The sequence below is a fragment of the Paramisgurnus dabryanus genome, chromosome 16 (genome assembly GCF_030506205.2).
Source record: "Paramisgurnus dabryanus chromosome 16, PD_genome_1.1, whole genome shotgun sequence".
In the NCBI taxonomy this organism is placed as follows: domain Eukaryota; kingdom Metazoa; phylum Chordata; class Actinopteri; order Cypriniformes; family Cobitidae; genus Paramisgurnus; species Paramisgurnus dabryanus.
In genome coordinates, this window is record NC_133352.1 from 2,653,632 (window position 1) to 2,672,136 (window position 18,505).

General features: G+C 38.9%; 1 protein-coding gene across 1 annotated transcript; it reads left to right on the forward strand.

The window, feature by feature from the left end:
- Positions 1-9,576: 9,576 nt before the first annotated feature.
- On the forward strand, positions 9,577-17,367 carry atoh8 (atonal bHLH transcription factor 8). The gene is made up of 3 exons (XM_065253837.2): positions 9,577-10,424; positions 11,639-11,830; positions 16,623-17,367. Exons 1-3 carry the CDS (start codon positions 9,840-9,842, stop codon positions 16,626-16,628), a joined length of 783 nt encoding a protein of 260 aa, XP_065109909.2. The 5' UTR covers positions 9,577-9,839; the 3' UTR covers positions 16,629-17,367.
- Positions 17,368-18,505: the final 1,138 nt, after the last annotated feature.

Below are 18,505 nucleotides of genomic sequence, written 5' to 3' on the forward strand. Positions count from 1 at the left end.
ATTAGTATAATATTCACTCCTAGTTACTCTCAATATTCTAGTTAATTTATTTTTATATATTTTATACTTTTGTTCAGTTTCACTAGTTCTGTACCTAAGAAAGTGCTTATATAAAAGATTTTTCTTTTTACACGAGTTCGCAAGCCCTTTTGTTATCCAAGGTGTTTTTGTGTGTTTTCTTGTTGTACATTTTTTGATGGGACAATGTTTATCATAGAGTATAATAAAAATATCAAGAAAATGATCGAATGCCACATTTACATCTGACAATTGATAAATCGGTTCCCAATTTTGGTTTGCCAATTCATTTTTCAGTGCTATAATTGAATAATCAGTTATGACTCTACGGTAATATTCACTCTGTACAGTTTTAGATAATTTACAGTTAAGATCGTATACCATAAACACTGGTAAGTGATCACTAACATCATTCACTAATAAACCGCCTGTTATATTATTGTTAAAAATATTACAAAATATATTATCTATGAGTGTAGCACTGTGTGAGGTTATTCTAGTGGGTCTAGTAATAAGTGGGTACAAACCCAATGAAAACATGGTGTCAAGGAACTCCTCTGTAGTTTTGTGTTTATGTGGATTCAACAAATTAATATTAAAATCTCCACATATAATATATTTTTTGTTATTATTAGTAAATATTTTTTCTATCCATTCCCTGAATAATGCCAAGTCAGATCCCGGCATCCTATAAATACAACTTACAATAATATTTCTATTTTTTGAAAGTACCAATTCAACAGTCACACATTCAAATAGATCATCCACCACTAAACACATGTTGTCAACAATACTACAAGGAATATCTTTATCTATATAGAGAGCCACCCCACCTCCTCTCTTGTTTGTCCGGTTTGTATAAAACATTTCGTAACCATTTATATCAAACTCACATATTTTATCATCATTCAACCATGTTTCTGATATAGCTATGATATTAAAATGAGACTTAAAAAGATTCAGGTAGTCTTGAATGGCTTCAAAATTGGATTGTAAACTCCTACTGTTAAAATGAATCAGAGAAATATTCTTATCTAAAGTAAATGTCTTCTCATATGTACTATTAGTATAATATAAACAATCATTTTTTGTATTTAAAAGGATATTACTGTCGGGATCAATTGAGTCCATACATATTGGTAATTTATAATCAACTTGATCTGATAAATTATTCATTGTTTCTAAATTTAGTGTATTTATATGGAATTCATCCTCAACTTCAAAGGAACTACCATTACTATCAGAATTATACATCTGTTATTATATCAGAAACATGATTAAAGGTAGAGGGTGTATGATCATCACAGAATGAGGGCCCCAGACACACAACAAGAACAAACACACAACAACATAAACATTTAAGAAGACACATACCCAAACTCTCACTCACAGACACACAGACACATACACACGCACACACACGTACACACACAGAGTACATACGCACTTACACAACACAGATAATAAAGCAAAATTAAGGTAAAACAAGAAAATAAAGATAAGTAAGATGCCTATGAGGCACTGACTATTAATATACATTTTATTATTTTATTTAGTGTTTTGCTGCATTCTTAGAATTAAATTAAGGCACTGGGAGAGAAAAAAAAAAACATTATGAATATAACAGGGAAAAACATATATATATAAGTAACTAAAACTAATATGACACAGGTAACTCCCTCACGACAGTTCGCTGCAGCACAAGTGTATTAGACACATTACTTTACGGCAAACACAAAAATACTGAACTTATCGGGCTACCGCTATAAATATTACATCGTCCTTGTCAAAAAAGAGGAAAAACAGAAAAAGTCCAGCTAAACTTAAGACTTTATACTTAGCAGCAGCCCTCGGCTAGTACGTGCTTACCGTTTATTTATCAGTACTTACTTCCCCTCCGGGAGGTCGCAATAAAACTTCTCAGCATCTTTGGGACAGTGAAAAAGTTTTGGCTTCCCTTCCACGATTACCCTCAGCGTACTGGGATACTGCAGGGAGTATTTGATATCGGCGGCACGGAGCTTTTTCTTAACCGGGTCAAACTCCCTGCGTTTTTTCACAAGACCAGGACTGAAATCCGGGTAGATGTAGATCGTAGATTCTCCTATCTTTAGAGTCCTCCTCTCCCGGGCCAGTCTCATGATCTTCACCTTGTCCTGGAAATTCAAGAATTTTACCAGGATCGGCCTTGGAAGTTCACCAGACCTAGTCGAGCGGACGAATGTTGGTAAGCGATGAGCCCTCTCCACAACAGGCGCCGTGGGAAAATGTTCCTTACCGAAGAGCGTGACAACCAGCTCTCCAATGAAAGCAACCATGCCTCCGCCTTCTTTTCTCTCCGGTATATTAATAAATCGCAAATTGGATCTCCTACTCCGGTTCTCAAAATCCTCAATTTTCTCCTTCAGGTAAGAATTATCTTTTTCCAGAGCACACACTCGCTCCTCCAGATTACCAATCTTGTCCTCATTTGTGCTCACTCGTTGCTGCAACTCATTAATTTGTCCAGTAAGCAAGCCCATTGACTGTTGAATGTCCATTAAGCCTGCCTGAACAGACCCAATTTGCATATCCAAATGTGCTTTTACTTCAGTTGTTACTTGCTCTTTCACTTGATGCAACGCATCCCAAATAGATTGAAGCGAGATCTCCGCCATGACGCAACAAAGACAAACTTGAAAAGCGTCCTTAATACTGCTATAATTGCAGCTAAGTCTTCAAATATTAGAAATAAAAGTTTGCTCAATCAACCTGACAAATAGCTGGCGATATCTCGATTATTTAGCAGCAGTTATTAATAAACTAGTCAGACGCCTACATCAGGCGTTCACGCGGCAGCGGCCATCTTCACTGTAATTATCACAGTGCTGTCTACCACAAATATGTATCTTTGAACTGCCAATATGTACTTTTGAAGTACTAATATGCACTTTTTGGTAAAGGTGTACCTTTTTGAAAGGGTACTGTCCAGTGACAACTTTTGTACTTTTATTTCTGAGAGTGTACTCATATACTATCTTTTTGATCCCATCAAGAGAAGCTTCTTGATGGGGAATGCATCATAAAAAAGTCTATATATTTGGCAGATGTAAAGCATACATGTGTATTTTTTTGTGTTAGTCCATTTTTTTATTATTTTTTTATTATTGTAACAGCTCAGGTGTGTTCAAGGAGCAACATGTTTGTGCAATTTCTAAAGATTTTAGGTCTGTTTTGAATAAGGGTTTGGAAATGAATGCTTTTCTTGTTTTTAGTTTTTTATCCGATTCATCGATTAATCGAACAAATAATCGACAGATTAATCGATTATTAAAATAATCGTTAGTTGCAGCCCTAAACATTAGCGGTTTTGCTATCCTCAACTAGCGTTCGGATGCGCATTCTAGTTCAGCAACCTTCTCAGTCAACCTTACTACTTCAATACACTTATTGCATGTAAACCCCTCTATACTAACGGCAGAAGCTAAACTATACATGTGGCAAGTAGTACATGTTACAATAACAAGCGGAGTCTTACCGCTTTCATGCTGGGCGATGGCGTCTCTGTTCAGCCGTTCACTGTCCGTGAAGCTGCATCGCGTAGGTTGCTCGCTTGCAGCATGCCTCGGTCGCTTGTGGACGTCTGGAGCCAGGGTGAAGTGGGCGCTGTACCTCGCGTTGGATCTGCTAAAACCGGGTATCAACTCCTCCACAGCTTCCCGCTCAGGTGAGGATAGGTCAGAAAAGCATATATCAGATGAATCCGCCATTAACTAACTTCAGCCATCCCCGTTTGTTGATGCTAGCGGGCTATATGCTAACACTGGGTGTTTATTAGTGATAAATCGTTTCACGTGGTAGTCCTGCTCAATAATCGTCACTGTAAAGTATTCCTAGGATAAACTAATAAGTTATATTATATTAGTAGGCATAAGATAGTAAGAAAAAAAGTGTTTTGGTGATGAACTCGACGGAGCTCCGATGCACGATCATACACAAGGTATGTTTACAAAAAAATGCTTTAACGTCTTAATTTAACAAAGGCCTAGTCCTGGCCTTATCTGTGAAACCAGGCCAAAATGCGGTGAAAGATAATTTACTGTATGCTAATCAAGTTGCAGAAATTGCACAATTCATTTAGGGTGCTGTCAGGATCCTGTCTTGTCATAGTTTCTAGCTCCTTGTGACAGGGTTCTGGCAGTACCATGTTTTATGTTAAGGCACTTGGCTTTGTTTATCTGGCCATGTGCCTTGCCTGTCTTGTCTACCCCGCCCCCTTGTCTCCTTGTTAATCACCTAATGATTGTTTGATTCATGTCACCTGTTCCCTCTTGATTTGCTCCCCCATTTAAGGCCCTTGTGTTTGCTGTCCTGTGCTCGTTCGTTTTGTACTTATCCTGTGTGTTGATTCTTATTAAATCTAGTCTAGTATTCTGTCAAGTAAGTGTAGTTCCTTGTGAAGTTTATTGTTAAGTCTAGTTTGTTTGGTGTTTTGTTTCCCTAGTGTGTTTTGCCCCCTCGTGGGTTTTGTTTTCTCATTTCTGTTATAATAAAGGTTTCTGTTATACTGTCTGCACCTGGGTTCGTCTCCTGTTCCTGACAGGTGCACTCACATTATCCAAACCAAACCATGCCCCAGCGCGATTGTCACCCCTCCCTACTCCCCCAGATGCACGCACTCACACTGTACTTTTTATCGATCCGAGTCTGGGCGCGCTTTCGTCATTAAGATGCGATTGTTTTGAAAAAAGCAGGAAGTAAAGCTCTCTCTTAACACTGGAACCCACCGTGATGATAAGTCTGTGTTTTTTATTCGGAGTCGTTTGGTGCGCGATTACAGAGAGCCCTCTCACATGCCATCATATTGCTCAGTTGATCTGTCACGTGTGCAGCTCGGACATTCACGTAACCCCACTGCTCGCATCAAAAGGTTTTTACGGAGGCAGATGAACGTGAGTGGTCGCGCAACTGACTTGACCTTTTGAATCACGCTCAGGCGCGATTGCGCTCACACCACAGCCTTCCGCGCCTGAGCCCAAGTGAACCACGCTCCGGCCCACCTCTGCAACCCGGCCGCGCGTCGATTAACCAATCCGCACCCGGGCACGGAACAGAGCGATCACACTAGTCAAACAAACCAGGCTTTGGGGGTCAAACGCGCCCGAGCTCGGTTTGGTTTGGATAGTGTAAATACCAACTAAGTGCGCCTTTAGTTGGTATTTACAGTTGCTAATGATTTGTAGGATGTGGGGGAATTCTGTCAAATATTGTTCAGTTTTTCTGTCCTGAAATACTTTTATTTGAAGTACTTTTATTTTACGCAAAATACTTTTTGACTTTCACAACCTGTCAACCTGACATCATTTACTGTAAATGTCTTAAATGAATCAAAACATCTTTTACACAAGCTGTGGTCCCTGTGCTAATATAAGCTTGTTTTGTTTCAGAGACTAACAGTCCCAGCTCTGGTTCAGCCAGGTGTTCAACCTTGCCGCCTAAGGATGACTACAGCTGTAGCCTGTGTCAACCTGAAGCGATGGAAATCTCTGATGACCATGACCTGCAACTTTGTGTGCTATGCATATAAAGCACTGTCAGACCCAACTCTTATGATTAGAAGCTCAACATCATCGCCACACATCAAATACCTTTTTCAAACTGTCAGTCAAAATCCAATTCTTCTACATATCCAATTATATTTAGCATCTGTACACTGCAATACAACATATGAAATCAGGGCCTGAGGACTACCCTGAGGCGCCCTTAACGTCTGAATCAGCCAAAAGAATTCCGGCAACGATATACAGTCACAACAGCATGTGATTTTTATTTAAATTTGCTTCAAGAAATGTTTAACAATTTTACAAATAAGTACATTTATTTTACACGATGTGTACCATTTTGATTAAGTTTCAACATGTTAATGAAATATACAAACGTAATGCTATTTAAAAAATTAAGATGATGAATCACATTATTTGATTTCACTCTTTATAAAGCAAATACTAAAGTTTGCAAACACTTAGATAAAAAAATACTTTGATGATCAAGCCTGAACAAGATGATCAAGTTAAGTTGGATTTCTCAACTTAAAGGTGCAGTGTGTAATTTTTAGGAGGATCTCTTGACAAAAAGCAAAATAATATACAAAACTATATTATCAGGGGTGTATAAAGACCTTTCATAATGAATGTGTTTATTACCTTATAATGAGATGTTTTATCTACATACATCAAGGGTCCCCTTACATGGAAGTCACCATTTTGGGCCGCCATGTTTCTACAGAAGCCCTTAACGGACCACAAAAACTTGTTTCCAACGATTAACTGTTTGTCCGGTGGTGGATACAGTAGCTTCTCTATGTGTTTCATAAGTGAGGGGTGAGCTTTGGACTGAGCTGTTGGTTGCAATTCACAACCTCACCACTAGATGCTGCTAAAATTTATGTCTTGCTGCTTCATTAGAAACACTAGTCAAGAACTGTGGCTACACATTATCATATTGTAAGATGACACTAAAGGTGGGGTGCATGATTTTTGAAAAACACTTTTTGATTTGGCCCGACTACCAAAACACACTTGTAGCCGACATTGTTGCCTTGGTTGCATATGCGTGGGGCAGGTCTATCAAAAGAAGGTCCAGATTCTATTGGGATAAGGGCGTGTTTGTTCAGGTGATTTCAAATGTCAACATTGGCTTTCAGAGATCATGCACCCCACCTTTAACACTATGTTCAGACTGCAAGCGTTAATGCTCAATTCAGATTTTTTTGCTCAGATCCGATTTTTGTTGTTTGGCTGTTCACATTATGTGCCTAATCTCAGATTCTAGTTTTAACTGGTCATGCATGGTGCAAAAAAAACAATAACACATTGCACGCCGCACGTTATCATATGGAAATAAACGTACGGAATATAGAGCAAGTGTGGTGGACAGTTTGTGTGTTATCTCGAGTCAGTGATACAAAAGAATAACCGAGGCAGTCTGCTCCCAGGTCGCGCATGGGTCGTTCTGCACGGCGCTGCATGACATTGAACGCACCTACTGTTTACACCAAGGCTTTGAACCAGTTCACGGAAGGAAAACGAAAACCAGAAACTTTCCAAAAATATATGTTCCAGAACAGATCTGTTTATTGAAAATAATGGTAACCGGTTAATACTGTTATTTTTTCTGTTCTTTGACAAAATTTCTGTGCAATACTCTGTGAAGTTCGCTTCCAGTCATCGCTGACTCATCTGAGAAATGAGAAGCTTGCCACCAGCAAGTTAAATCTTCTTCCCGAAGTGCCGTTTGGAATTCCTCCTCCGTCTATGTGTGCGCGCGTGTTTAAGTGCACTCAACAAATGTAGGCATTTCAGAATTACAGTTATGCCGCTTACATAATGTAGCCTTTTTTAATGTTTGATGGCAAGACAGAGACTTAAGGAAAGTTATGTAGACTAATAATTTAAGTTAAATGTCCTAATGATCAGCCTACTTATTTATATGTCCCACAGCTGACATGGAACGTTATTATTAACCGGTTCAGGAACTTAATTTTTTTGTTCTAACCGGTTCAGGAACGTCAAGTTTAGGGTTGAACCGAAAACCGGAAACATTAAAATACTGTTTCTGTTTGGAACGAACCAATTGGGAAAAAATTCTGGTTCAAAGCCCTGGTTTACACGTAAGGGGCTTACATGTATGGGGATGCGTAGTGTCGCTGCTTTTTCTGGACAAAGCCCGCCCACGAGCTGTTTGACCGACATGTCAAACAACCAATCACAGTTTGTTTCATCTAGCGTCACTTTTCGGACTCCCTACAATAACGAGCCGGCTGGCAACAAGTCAGTTATTGAAATAACCAGCCGCAACCGAATAGCATCTAAATAAACAACATTACTCACCATAGAACAACATTGTGCACTTCATCAACAGCCACACCAATTAGACGCTCCCGTTAAACGTCTGTTTGAAGCATCTCTCCACTTTTTAACACCTACAAGCAATTCAGGAGAACCGAACTTTTTGAATCCACTATCTGCCTCAAGCAAAACTCTTGGATGTATTTTAGAGAGTCTATTCAGCGAACTTTGCATATTTTTGAGAATCCAATGTTTAGCTGATCACAATAACTGGTCTTTATTATCCACTTGAACACGACTGATTCTCTTCCTCAATGAAACGTCAGAGCTTTGTTTTCCAGGGACCAAAACTAATCGCGACACTCGCGTCTCCTGGAAACCCGGTTTATTTCAACGAATAAAAAGACGACTTTAGACATTCCCACAGGGTTTCCAGAAAACTGTACGAAAAACATTAGACGTTTAACCAACAATCTGTGGGCATGCCGTGATGTCTGAGGCTGAGACTAGGGGATGTGCAGCAGAAGATTAATATTTAATATCTTGAATGTTTTAAGTGGTTTTGCAACCATGCTGTTGCTGCATGTTCCCACGGTTATGACGCATATAGAATGACATAAAAGTCACCTAAAGGGTGCATTGCAAAGTTTTCATGCATCCAATTTAGAACCACATTTGAAAAAGAATCCGAAAATCAGAGTTGAAAATATCAGATTCCATGAGTTTTTGCCATGCAAAGAAACAGATCTGGGTCAAGTGTAAACAAAAATCTGATTTTAACTGCAATGCGAAAATAGTCTGTTTGATGTATGCTGCACTGTGCATGACATCAAGTACTGTAAGAGTGATTTGAAAGCACTTTCACTGTACTTTGATGTCACTTATTTTAAACACATCCACCCAAGACGTCATTGTAGAAACCAATGCAGAAATTCTAGAAAAAACTGATTTAAACTGATAGTTTGAACATAGTCAAAGAGCAATTGATAGTAAACAATATGAGATTGACTTCTTTAATGATTTTTAATAACTGTCTGGTTGCTTGCTTTCTATCTAGTCTTGTAGCTCAGTTAGTTTCTACAAACGGTTTTCATCCTCTGTTGCAGCAGTGTTATTTATTTAATGTGCCAGAGGACAACTGGCCCTCTCCGTTTAGTCTGATTTCTCCCAAGGTTTTCTTTCTCCACTTGTACACCATTGGAATTTTGGTTCCTTGCCACTTCACCTTTGGTTTGCTCACTGGGAGACTTTTAATATTAACAGTCCAACCACAATCAGTCCGACCACAATCTAATACAGGCTTAACTATTTTTTTTTCTGTCAAGCTAAATGACTAAATGTCTCATGGTCTCAGAAGTATTCTTCTTGTAGGAGTCATATGGATTACACTTCAAAATCCTGCCACTTATTCATTGGCATTACAACAACAGTTAACATTAGGAAATGCATTAGCTTACATAAACTATCAATGAGCAATGTAATGTAACAACCCTTATTAATATTTGTTAATGCCATTTGTTTGTGTCAGTTCATTGTGCATTTGATTTTAAAAATGTATTAGTGAAATGTTAAATGCTGAAATTAACATGTGGGATTGAACTTTAATGACACAACTTCAGTATTACTATAAAGCACTCTTCAGTACTGTAAAATACAGCGATGACAGTAACTTTTACACAGAGGCATTAAGTGTTGGTAGGCTAAATGTGTTGGTTTGTTCAAGTTTTAGATGGCACGCAGTCTCAGTAGTGTCAGCTCCTCTGTGCTCCTGGTGGTTTTATTTTTGGGCGGTCTCACTTATCTCACCAACAGGGGCTTCTGTGTTAACTGAGGCTAAACAAACACAGATGAACATTCACACAAAATCTGCTGCCAATGTCTGCCTGACTTCACAGGAGGAGCTTTCCACAGACGGACAGACATGTTTCTCACTGAACACTTATTTATATAACGTCCTCGTCAACATTATTTCTCTTGTTTCTTTGACTTTTAGCGATGAAGAACCCAATGCATGTAAATGACGCTCACTGTCAGATCCTCAACCCGGTTTCTGGAGACAAGAGATTAAAACGCAAAGCCAGAGATCCGGTGAAGCATGTCAGTGATGTATCTTACTTTAAACTGTACAAGACTTCACATCTGATGGACGACACCATGGCAAATAAGTGCGTGAAAAAGTCCAACGCTTTGGAAATAACCGCGTCGCGGGATGACAGCGCACCAGGGCACGACATTTCAAACACTGCCATCGATATGAGAATCAATACCGTCATCGCCGGAGAGCCGCGCGACTACAGCTCGAAGACTGTCAATAATAATAAAAGCGTAATAACAAGCGCACGGGTTTCGGCTTTGGACAGTCCGCCGGTGTATGTGCTGTCTCCGCGCGCAGTCTCGCAGGCGCCTGCGAGCGGCGGTAGGAGCGAGCGCGCGGAATCACCAAGGAAACGCACGGGAGAGCAGTCCGGCGCGGGCACGGAGATCAAAGCCGTACAGCAGACGCGCAGACTGTTGGCGAACGCGCGGGAGAGGACGCGCGTGCACACCATCAGCGCGGCCTTTGAGGCGCTCAGAAAGCAGGTACAGTAGATATAAACTGCGATACCTGTTATCTACTGTAGGTTTTATGTCTTGTGTGACTCCAGTGCTGTTTGATGTTAAAGCACAGATTTTGTGTGTGTGTGAAGACAGAAGGTAGCGTGCAATGACATCAGAAATAAAAAATTCTGCGTCTTTTATTAGATTAACAAATAGCTATTCTACTTTAAGCAATGCATAGTGTTAAAATAAAAACAAAACGGCAGTATTTATTCAAGTATATTTTTTAAAAGAAGTCACCTCTGTAATAGTTTTGGAAGAAATGGTACAATATTACTTTAGGACGTTTTCCTTTCACAAGAGACATGAAGAGTTCAAAAGAGAGACCTTAATTATAGAGCTCTGGAAAAATTAAGAGACCACTTCAAGATTATTTTCAGTTTTTCTAAATTTACTATTTAGATGTATGCATTTATGCAAGACTATCATTTTTGTTTCATTCTGTCACCCCCTGACAACATTTCTGCCAAATGTATTTTAGGAAAAGTTAAAAAGTGAATATTTGATGGAATAACCCTGATTTTTAATCACATCTTTCATGTGTCCTTTCATCTTTTACATTGCTGTTTGGTGACTTTATTGTTACTCCTGAGGTTTGATTTTGTTGGATTTCAACAGATACTGGACTGAAATGGTCACAATACATGTAGAAATGATGATTTAAGGCAAAACTGGAGTGGTATTTTAATTTTTTCAGAGCTGTAAAGTAATAAAACAATTTTACAACATTTGAGAAGCGGTTAAGTAATCAACAGTTTTCGATAGGAATGCAACAATATATATTGCCTATAACCGGTATCAGCATTTTCCCCACTATCGACCGATTGTTTAATAACAGCCAATGATTTAAGCAGATTATATCCTGGCAAACAAACGGAATGGAAATTAATCAAAACTCAAACTGTGTGATAATTGGAATTGGATGACAATGACAAGAAATTTGCAGTTTGCCAGGCCTGCAGTACTAGGATTTCCCTTTGAAACAATAAGTAAAAAGCTAAAGAGTTAATTACAGTAACTTGGGAATGAATGACAAGCTCAGTGTTTTGATTAAAACTAATCAGTATGATTCTCATTGTTTGTGTACTTGAATTTGCTGGATAAAAATGTCTCCAGTTATCTCACAGCTTTGCACTTTTTGATTTTTTTTTGCCATGATCTGTGGTTTCATTATAAATGGTGTCCTAATCTCACAGGTACCCTGCTACTCCTATGGGCAGAAGCTTTCCAAGCTGGCTATATTAAGAATAGCTTGCAACTACATACTGTCACTTGCTCAGCTTGCTGACCTGGACTATACCCCAGACCACCGCAATTTGAGCTTCAGAGAGTGTGTGGAGCAGTGCACTCGAACTCTACAGGCTGAGGGTCGCTCCAAAAAGAGGAAGGTAAATAGCTGTGGAGAAGACATTTTCCAGTTACTCATGAAGGGCCACTGTATCCTGCGTAAAAGGCTCCAAGGAGACTACTGATATATGAAAACAAGATGGAACACGTCTCACTTTATGCCACTTGATTTCCTTGTTTTAACCTTTAAATGGTCATTTAGTGTAAGTATGTGCTAGGACTTATCTGTAATTATTTTGGAGTAACACCTACAATGAAAAAGCATTGGGATTTCCATACCATGATCAACTCAAAGGGGCTGTCCTGATTACTGAGAGGGTGGTCTGTGGGCTGTGGGGTCCCTCTGCTGTCCTTTAAACACGAGCGGGAGAAATGACGGGTTTAAAATGACACAAATTATGTCAAGAGTCCGCTGCTTGTGTTGTACGTAAACATGCTGCACAGAGTTTTTTACGTGTATATGTAAGAGCTTTCTCTGATATTTCAGAGCAGTTGATGAAATAAGCTCGCACAACTTTGAAATGCCTGCAAAAGGAAAGAGGTCGAGCAGCCACTTCAGTTTTATCAATGAAAGCCTAAAGATTGCACTAAAAAACGTGGGTTCGCGCTAGAAGTCATGTCGAATAGGAAAACGTTGTGCTCTGTACATCACATAAGATCAATAGGCAGAGAGTAGGAAGTGTTTTGTGGCTGTTTAAACAAATTCGACCACAAAAGCAATTTGTTTAAAGGACAAGTTCGGTATTTTACACTTACAGCCCTGTTTTCAGATTGTTTATGATGAAATAGAACGGTTTTGACTGAAATTTCGACATATGCGGCTGCCCCGAGAATTTTTGTGTGTTTGTGTTTCAGCTCCTACCTTTACAATGGGTTTAATGGTGCACTGGAACAATCCTTCCTTAAATGCATTAAACTTTCGTTTACAAAGACGTGAAACTCACCGAGTGGTCAGGGGTGTTCACTGGTATGCTCACACAAAAATCGCTGCAAAATACGCATTCCAACAAGTTTTATCGTAGTTTTTACCAACTCCATTGACTTGTATTAGTTGTGCTGTGAGGTACGGTATTACTCCGCGCCGGGAACTTTGTTTCTATTCTTGCAATTGGCAATGGCAGATTAACGCCACCACCTGGGCTGGAGTGTCTATTATTCAAGCTCTAAGCGGAAGAATGTACGGGTGTGAGGCGTTTGGAAAAATAGGTCCACAAGTTAACAACGAATGCTAAAACAGCTGTTGGAAAGCATCTTTTGCAGCGATTTTTGTGTGAGCATACCAGTGAACACCCCTGACCACTCAGTAAGTTTCATGTCTTTGTAAACGAAAGTTTAATGCATTTTAGGAAGGATTGTTCCAGTGCACCATTAAACCCATTGTAGAGGTGTGGGATGAAACACAAACATCCGAAAAATCTCAGGGCAGCTGCATGTGTCAAAATTTCAGTCAAAATTGTTCTATTTCACCATAAACAATCTTAAAACAGGGCTTTAAGTGTAAAATACCGAACTTGTCCTTTATATGCATTTTCGACTACCTCTGAATGTGGTTGGAAGTGGACAAGCTCAAACAGTTTACACGCCATTTACACCTGTATTTACTTTGTCTACTTTTGATCTGATTGACCAAAATGCATCTTAATACCAGGTGTTAAAGAGCCTCTGAGACTCAAGCCCATTAAAGTTAAGAAGCATGACATTGGGCCGCTACCCTGCATATCATTTGAAGCTGGTCAGAAGAACAATGAAGACAAAACGCTGTTTATTTTGGGCTGTGTGAAAATGTTTACCTATTTAAACTTAGGCCCTGCTTACATTAGAACATGAACGGCTTTTTAAAAGAAAAACAATCCTTGTCTATTCTGCCGTTTCAGAAAAGATCTCTGTCCACAGTATACACGACTGTAAACAAATGAAACATGATCATTCTTGAACACTGGACATCAATGATACTCGTGACACTGGGAATAATCTTCAGGTCGTGTGGGTCGGATTATAAAAATAGATTTTTTTAACATTAATTACGAGAGGATCGTGGGTGGATGAGATAAATCATTAGTGATGCAAATATTAACTGCATACTCATATAAACATGTATTACATGTATTTTGCATCAGGCAGACAGGCACTGATTTGCTGACTCTCATAAAAATAAGCGCATTGCAGGTTCCATTTCTTAAAACAAAAATGGAGGCGAAACAGTTTCGAAATGAAACTGAAATTTCATCATTAAAAGCAAAACAAAGGGAAGAAAAGTACATTGTGGGATGATTTGATCAAAGTTGTTAAAGAACGAAGATTAATCGCCGGGTATGTAATATGCAACGTGTATTTGTTTGGGAAGTTGTAGTGACAGAAAAGAGTGACATTTCAGTTAACGTTTGAAGGAGTTTCGTATGCGGGTCGGGTGCGGATATCTAAATCAGAGAAAATTATGGTTCAGGTGGGTGGCGGGTGGACTATGTATTTAAAGTAGCGGATTTGGGTGATGTTTAAGCTGATCCGCGCAACTCTACCGGGCATGAACTTTTAATTGTAAAAGAGATTATTACCCAAATAATAGTTTGCCTCTTGCTCATGCAGACATTCAAAGTGTTATAATTGTTTTAATCTTTTCAGCTGTTTGTAATAAATTTCCTAAGTGAGTTTATACTGCCGTGAAAGAAATGGGCAGGGAATGCTACTACAGGCAGCTCAAAACAGAACCCTTATAGCACTATATATCCATCAGGTTCCATGTTAAAAACAACAATTAGTTGGCAATAGTTTGTGGCACTAAGAGCACTGTTTAGGGCGTAAACCTCTGTTTAACAGAATAAAATGACGCACTGTCACGTTAAATCTTTTCATTAGTGGAGAAGACATTTATCGTAGTACTTGTGCGCTTGTTCTTAGTGTTTGTGTGATGAATAAACACATGTGCTTAAAAAGAGCATGTGAAAGCTGAAACTCTGCAAAGCCCGCAGTTCAGTCTCCATGTTGCCGGTTCTCATTGTCATAGGAGCTTGACGAATCAGGGAAGGATACGCATTGATCCAGAAAACCCAATAAGGGACTGAATGTGGGCACCCATGCCTTCGTTTAAGTCCGTCTACATTGCAACCCTAACTACCGCAAAACTGCAGCATTTACAAAAGTATCTTACGAGGGTCGAAAACTCAGACAGTGAATGTCAGACGTAACCATAACAAAAGTAATGCGGTTTAAAATGAAAACACGCAAAAACTGCACTGTGAAAAATTCTTTGCTGCCTTAAATTTTTTAGTTAAATGAACTCGGATTTAAGATTTTAACTTATTTATATTTATAGAGATGAGTTGTTTTAACTTAAAATATGAAGATGATATCTTTTAACTATATTTTATAAGTTGTAGCAACTCAAAGAATTTTTTACAGTGTATGAACATCGTGTTAGAAACGTAAGTTCAGTATAATCAAACTGGCTGTACAAGTCAGTTCAACTCCCTCACTTTAATAAAAAAATTATATAACTGACTTTGAGGTAAATCTCAAACAATTTAGAAATTACACTGGAATGACTTATTGATCACATGATTCTTACAGTGTATCCATACCATTTAGAGAGAATTTTCCTTCATGCCCAACAATGGTCCAATTAACCTCCTAAGACCTGGTGCGTCCAAATACATGGACATACATTTCTTGTTGTTTGCACCATAAAACTTAATTCTGTGTAACTGACAAACCAAAGTTCGGGTCTCAGGAGGTTAAATGAAATGAAACGATCATCAACTTTTGTCGGGGACTGGACTGGGTGTTCTGCCAGCTTTCTCCTCCACTACGCTGAGAAAATATCTCTGCTTAATAAATGGGGTTGACCAGTGTGTTTTATGACAGTGCTCTCTTCCATCTACTACATGTGTGTTCTTTCAGTAATGGGGCTTTGAATGCCTGAAAGTGCTTATGTTTGTGTAGAGTTTAGTTGATGTACAGTGATCCCCCCTCCCGTTCATGTCTTAGGAAGGCAGACGGCTAACTTTGCCCAGGATAACTATCTATGCATTAAATAGTTTCAGTCATTAATAGTACAGTGATAAATAGCATTAATAGCAGCTTAACATAGAAAGCACATAACAAATCAATGCTGTAAAGCGACTTCATTGAAGCGTCAGGACCACTCACCATCTCTACAGTATATGTGAGCTAATTTGTTCCTTCGGCAAAGCACATCTAAAAGGAAATGGGTTGAGTTGGCCCCCCCACCACCCCATCAGACCCAGACACCAGATGTTCGCAACACTAGTTGGGAAGTCCTGCTGGCGCCACTCAGGGCAGAGGGCAGAGGGAAGGCACGCGAGCTGGAAGCCGGAGAACTCACTCACTACAGGAATTGGCACATTCCCCAGCGCGCTCTTGGCTGACTCCCCAGTTCTCCCTTGGCCATCTGTTCCAAAAAAACACTTTGAAATAAAAAACACAGATCATCACTCTCTTAGGATACGGCTCCAAAGAGCAGCTGTTACAGAGGCCAGCGAGAAACAGGGGGAGGGTTAGGAGGAGGGGCGCCATCCAATAAAGAAATCCCTTTGTCACATAGAGCCAGTGAGTCTGAGGGGAAAAATGTTTTGGCAGAGTAGACCGATGCAAGTGAACACGGACGTGTGCATGAATGCAGCGATTCTACAAAAGTCGTTTTTAAGATGCTAACATAAAAAACAAACTTGACACTTTTTCATGAAATAACTTGTTTTGAATGTCACGTTTTCTTTTCAGGCTTTACAGTTTATATAAATCGTCAATATTTGTTCAAATAGCAATTACATTAATAATACGATTAAGGAAAACTTACTGTTTGTTTGTTGTTTACTATAGGAATAAAACGAAGAACGTCTTCAGTGACTCTGGAGAATGAAGGACCTCAATGAAGACACTTTTCCCAATGCAGAAGCCCCTGCAGTGTCACAATTTACATGTCAAGTGGGGAGTTTTACTGTAAACCCTGTGCAATAGATTTTACTACAGCTGACCAGTGTCAAAAACTAAACTTTTTTAGGCTCTTAGTATGCACACTTATGAAAACTCTTGTGCAGTTAAAAACGACAGATTTCACGAGCATTGATATATCAATTTCTGTTGACATGTTTTTGGATTATTGGATGAAGACGTGAAGAATTGCTCAGTGAAAGTCTTCTGGATTTGTTTTAACATAACTTCATATAAAACGTTAACAACATAAAAGAGGTATGCAAAATACCATTATAATATTTCTGTTCTCTGAGATTTACATTATAAACCAGTAAGTTCAATAAACCAGTCAAAATGAACTAACATTTTTATTATTCATTTAAATCAATCAGTTAGCTATATCCATTAGTTTTCAGACAGTTTTCAGACCGATTGGTACTATTAATATCCACCAAAACATATTTAATGCTGCAATATTTTTGGATTTGAGAGAATAAGTGCATCATTTCCTCAACCTTAACATTTTTTTAAAGAAGGACTGTATATGTACTGTATATATGAAGAATAAGTGACCTGAGCTATGCAGGATTCCTATCAGCAGGTCACAAACATTTGATCAGCTATATGTAATAAATGATGCAATGTCAAATCAGTGTGTTTGTGCTAAATGACTCGTTCAGTTAAGGTTTTTCAATTATTTGATTACTATAGTTGTGAAAAAAAATACTTTAAAGAATATATTTTTAAATGTTTACTCTTAACACTGAACTAAAATTAATCTGGCTATCACCATTGAACAGTAACAAACTTCCATTAGTTCAGGGCAGGAGGGACTCGCTTAAAAACAACAAAAGTGAAAAGAAATAGTTTAAATGAAATATTAAACAATTATAAATCTAGTAATGTGGCTAAATAGCTTGACTGGGCTGTGTTATACGGAGAGATTTTAAAGGATTCTGCTGTAATGCCTTTCCTGAATCTTAAACCATCAACGCTTCACCTTTACCATTTTTTTGTTTTATTCCCTACAGTCTAAGTCAAGCAAAACAACATCTGAGATAGTCTGTGTTTCTCCTCAGCTGTTCTCTCAGGTGATACTCATTGAAGTGGACACAGGGCCGGCGCTAGCTATAGGCAGAGTAGGCAAATGCCTAGGGCCTCAGGCTTGGAGGGGGGGCCTCCATAACTGCTAAATCCATGTGCGCTAGTCCGACAGCAATAAATACAGTTTTAAGGTGAGTTCGACTTCATACGGCGCCGCCGCCCGTAAGAACCGCAGGTGTTTGACATCAAAGTAACGTGAGAACGATTGATAAGCAAACTCCTCTGTATGATTTCTCGATTCGCTCTCGCGGTGCTTTGATGTCATCCACCTGTCGGATCTTGCAGCACCTCATGAAGTTAAAGCCTAGATGAACAGCATTCAAATCTCTGCAGTAGACCCACTTTGAGTTACGCTGAAAGCAGATATCACGTCCTTTTCCTGCTTAGCAAAAGCAGCATGCAAAGACAGTTCAGCACATGATGCAGGTATTTTAAAATAATGCATTTAAAAAATAATCTTTTGTTTATCAACATCATTTCAGGACAGATCAAACTTGAGCGCTGCTGACTCTGTTTAGACACTTTGAATGGGTGTGCACGATAGCATCGCGTGTGGAGCTGTCTATCAAAAAAGTCAAGTTAAAAAAGTTTGTATTTAAAGTCAAACAGCTAAAAAAACTGGCGTTATTGTGGAAATTTAAGGTATAAAAAGGTATTGAAATACATATGAATATATCCATAGTCTT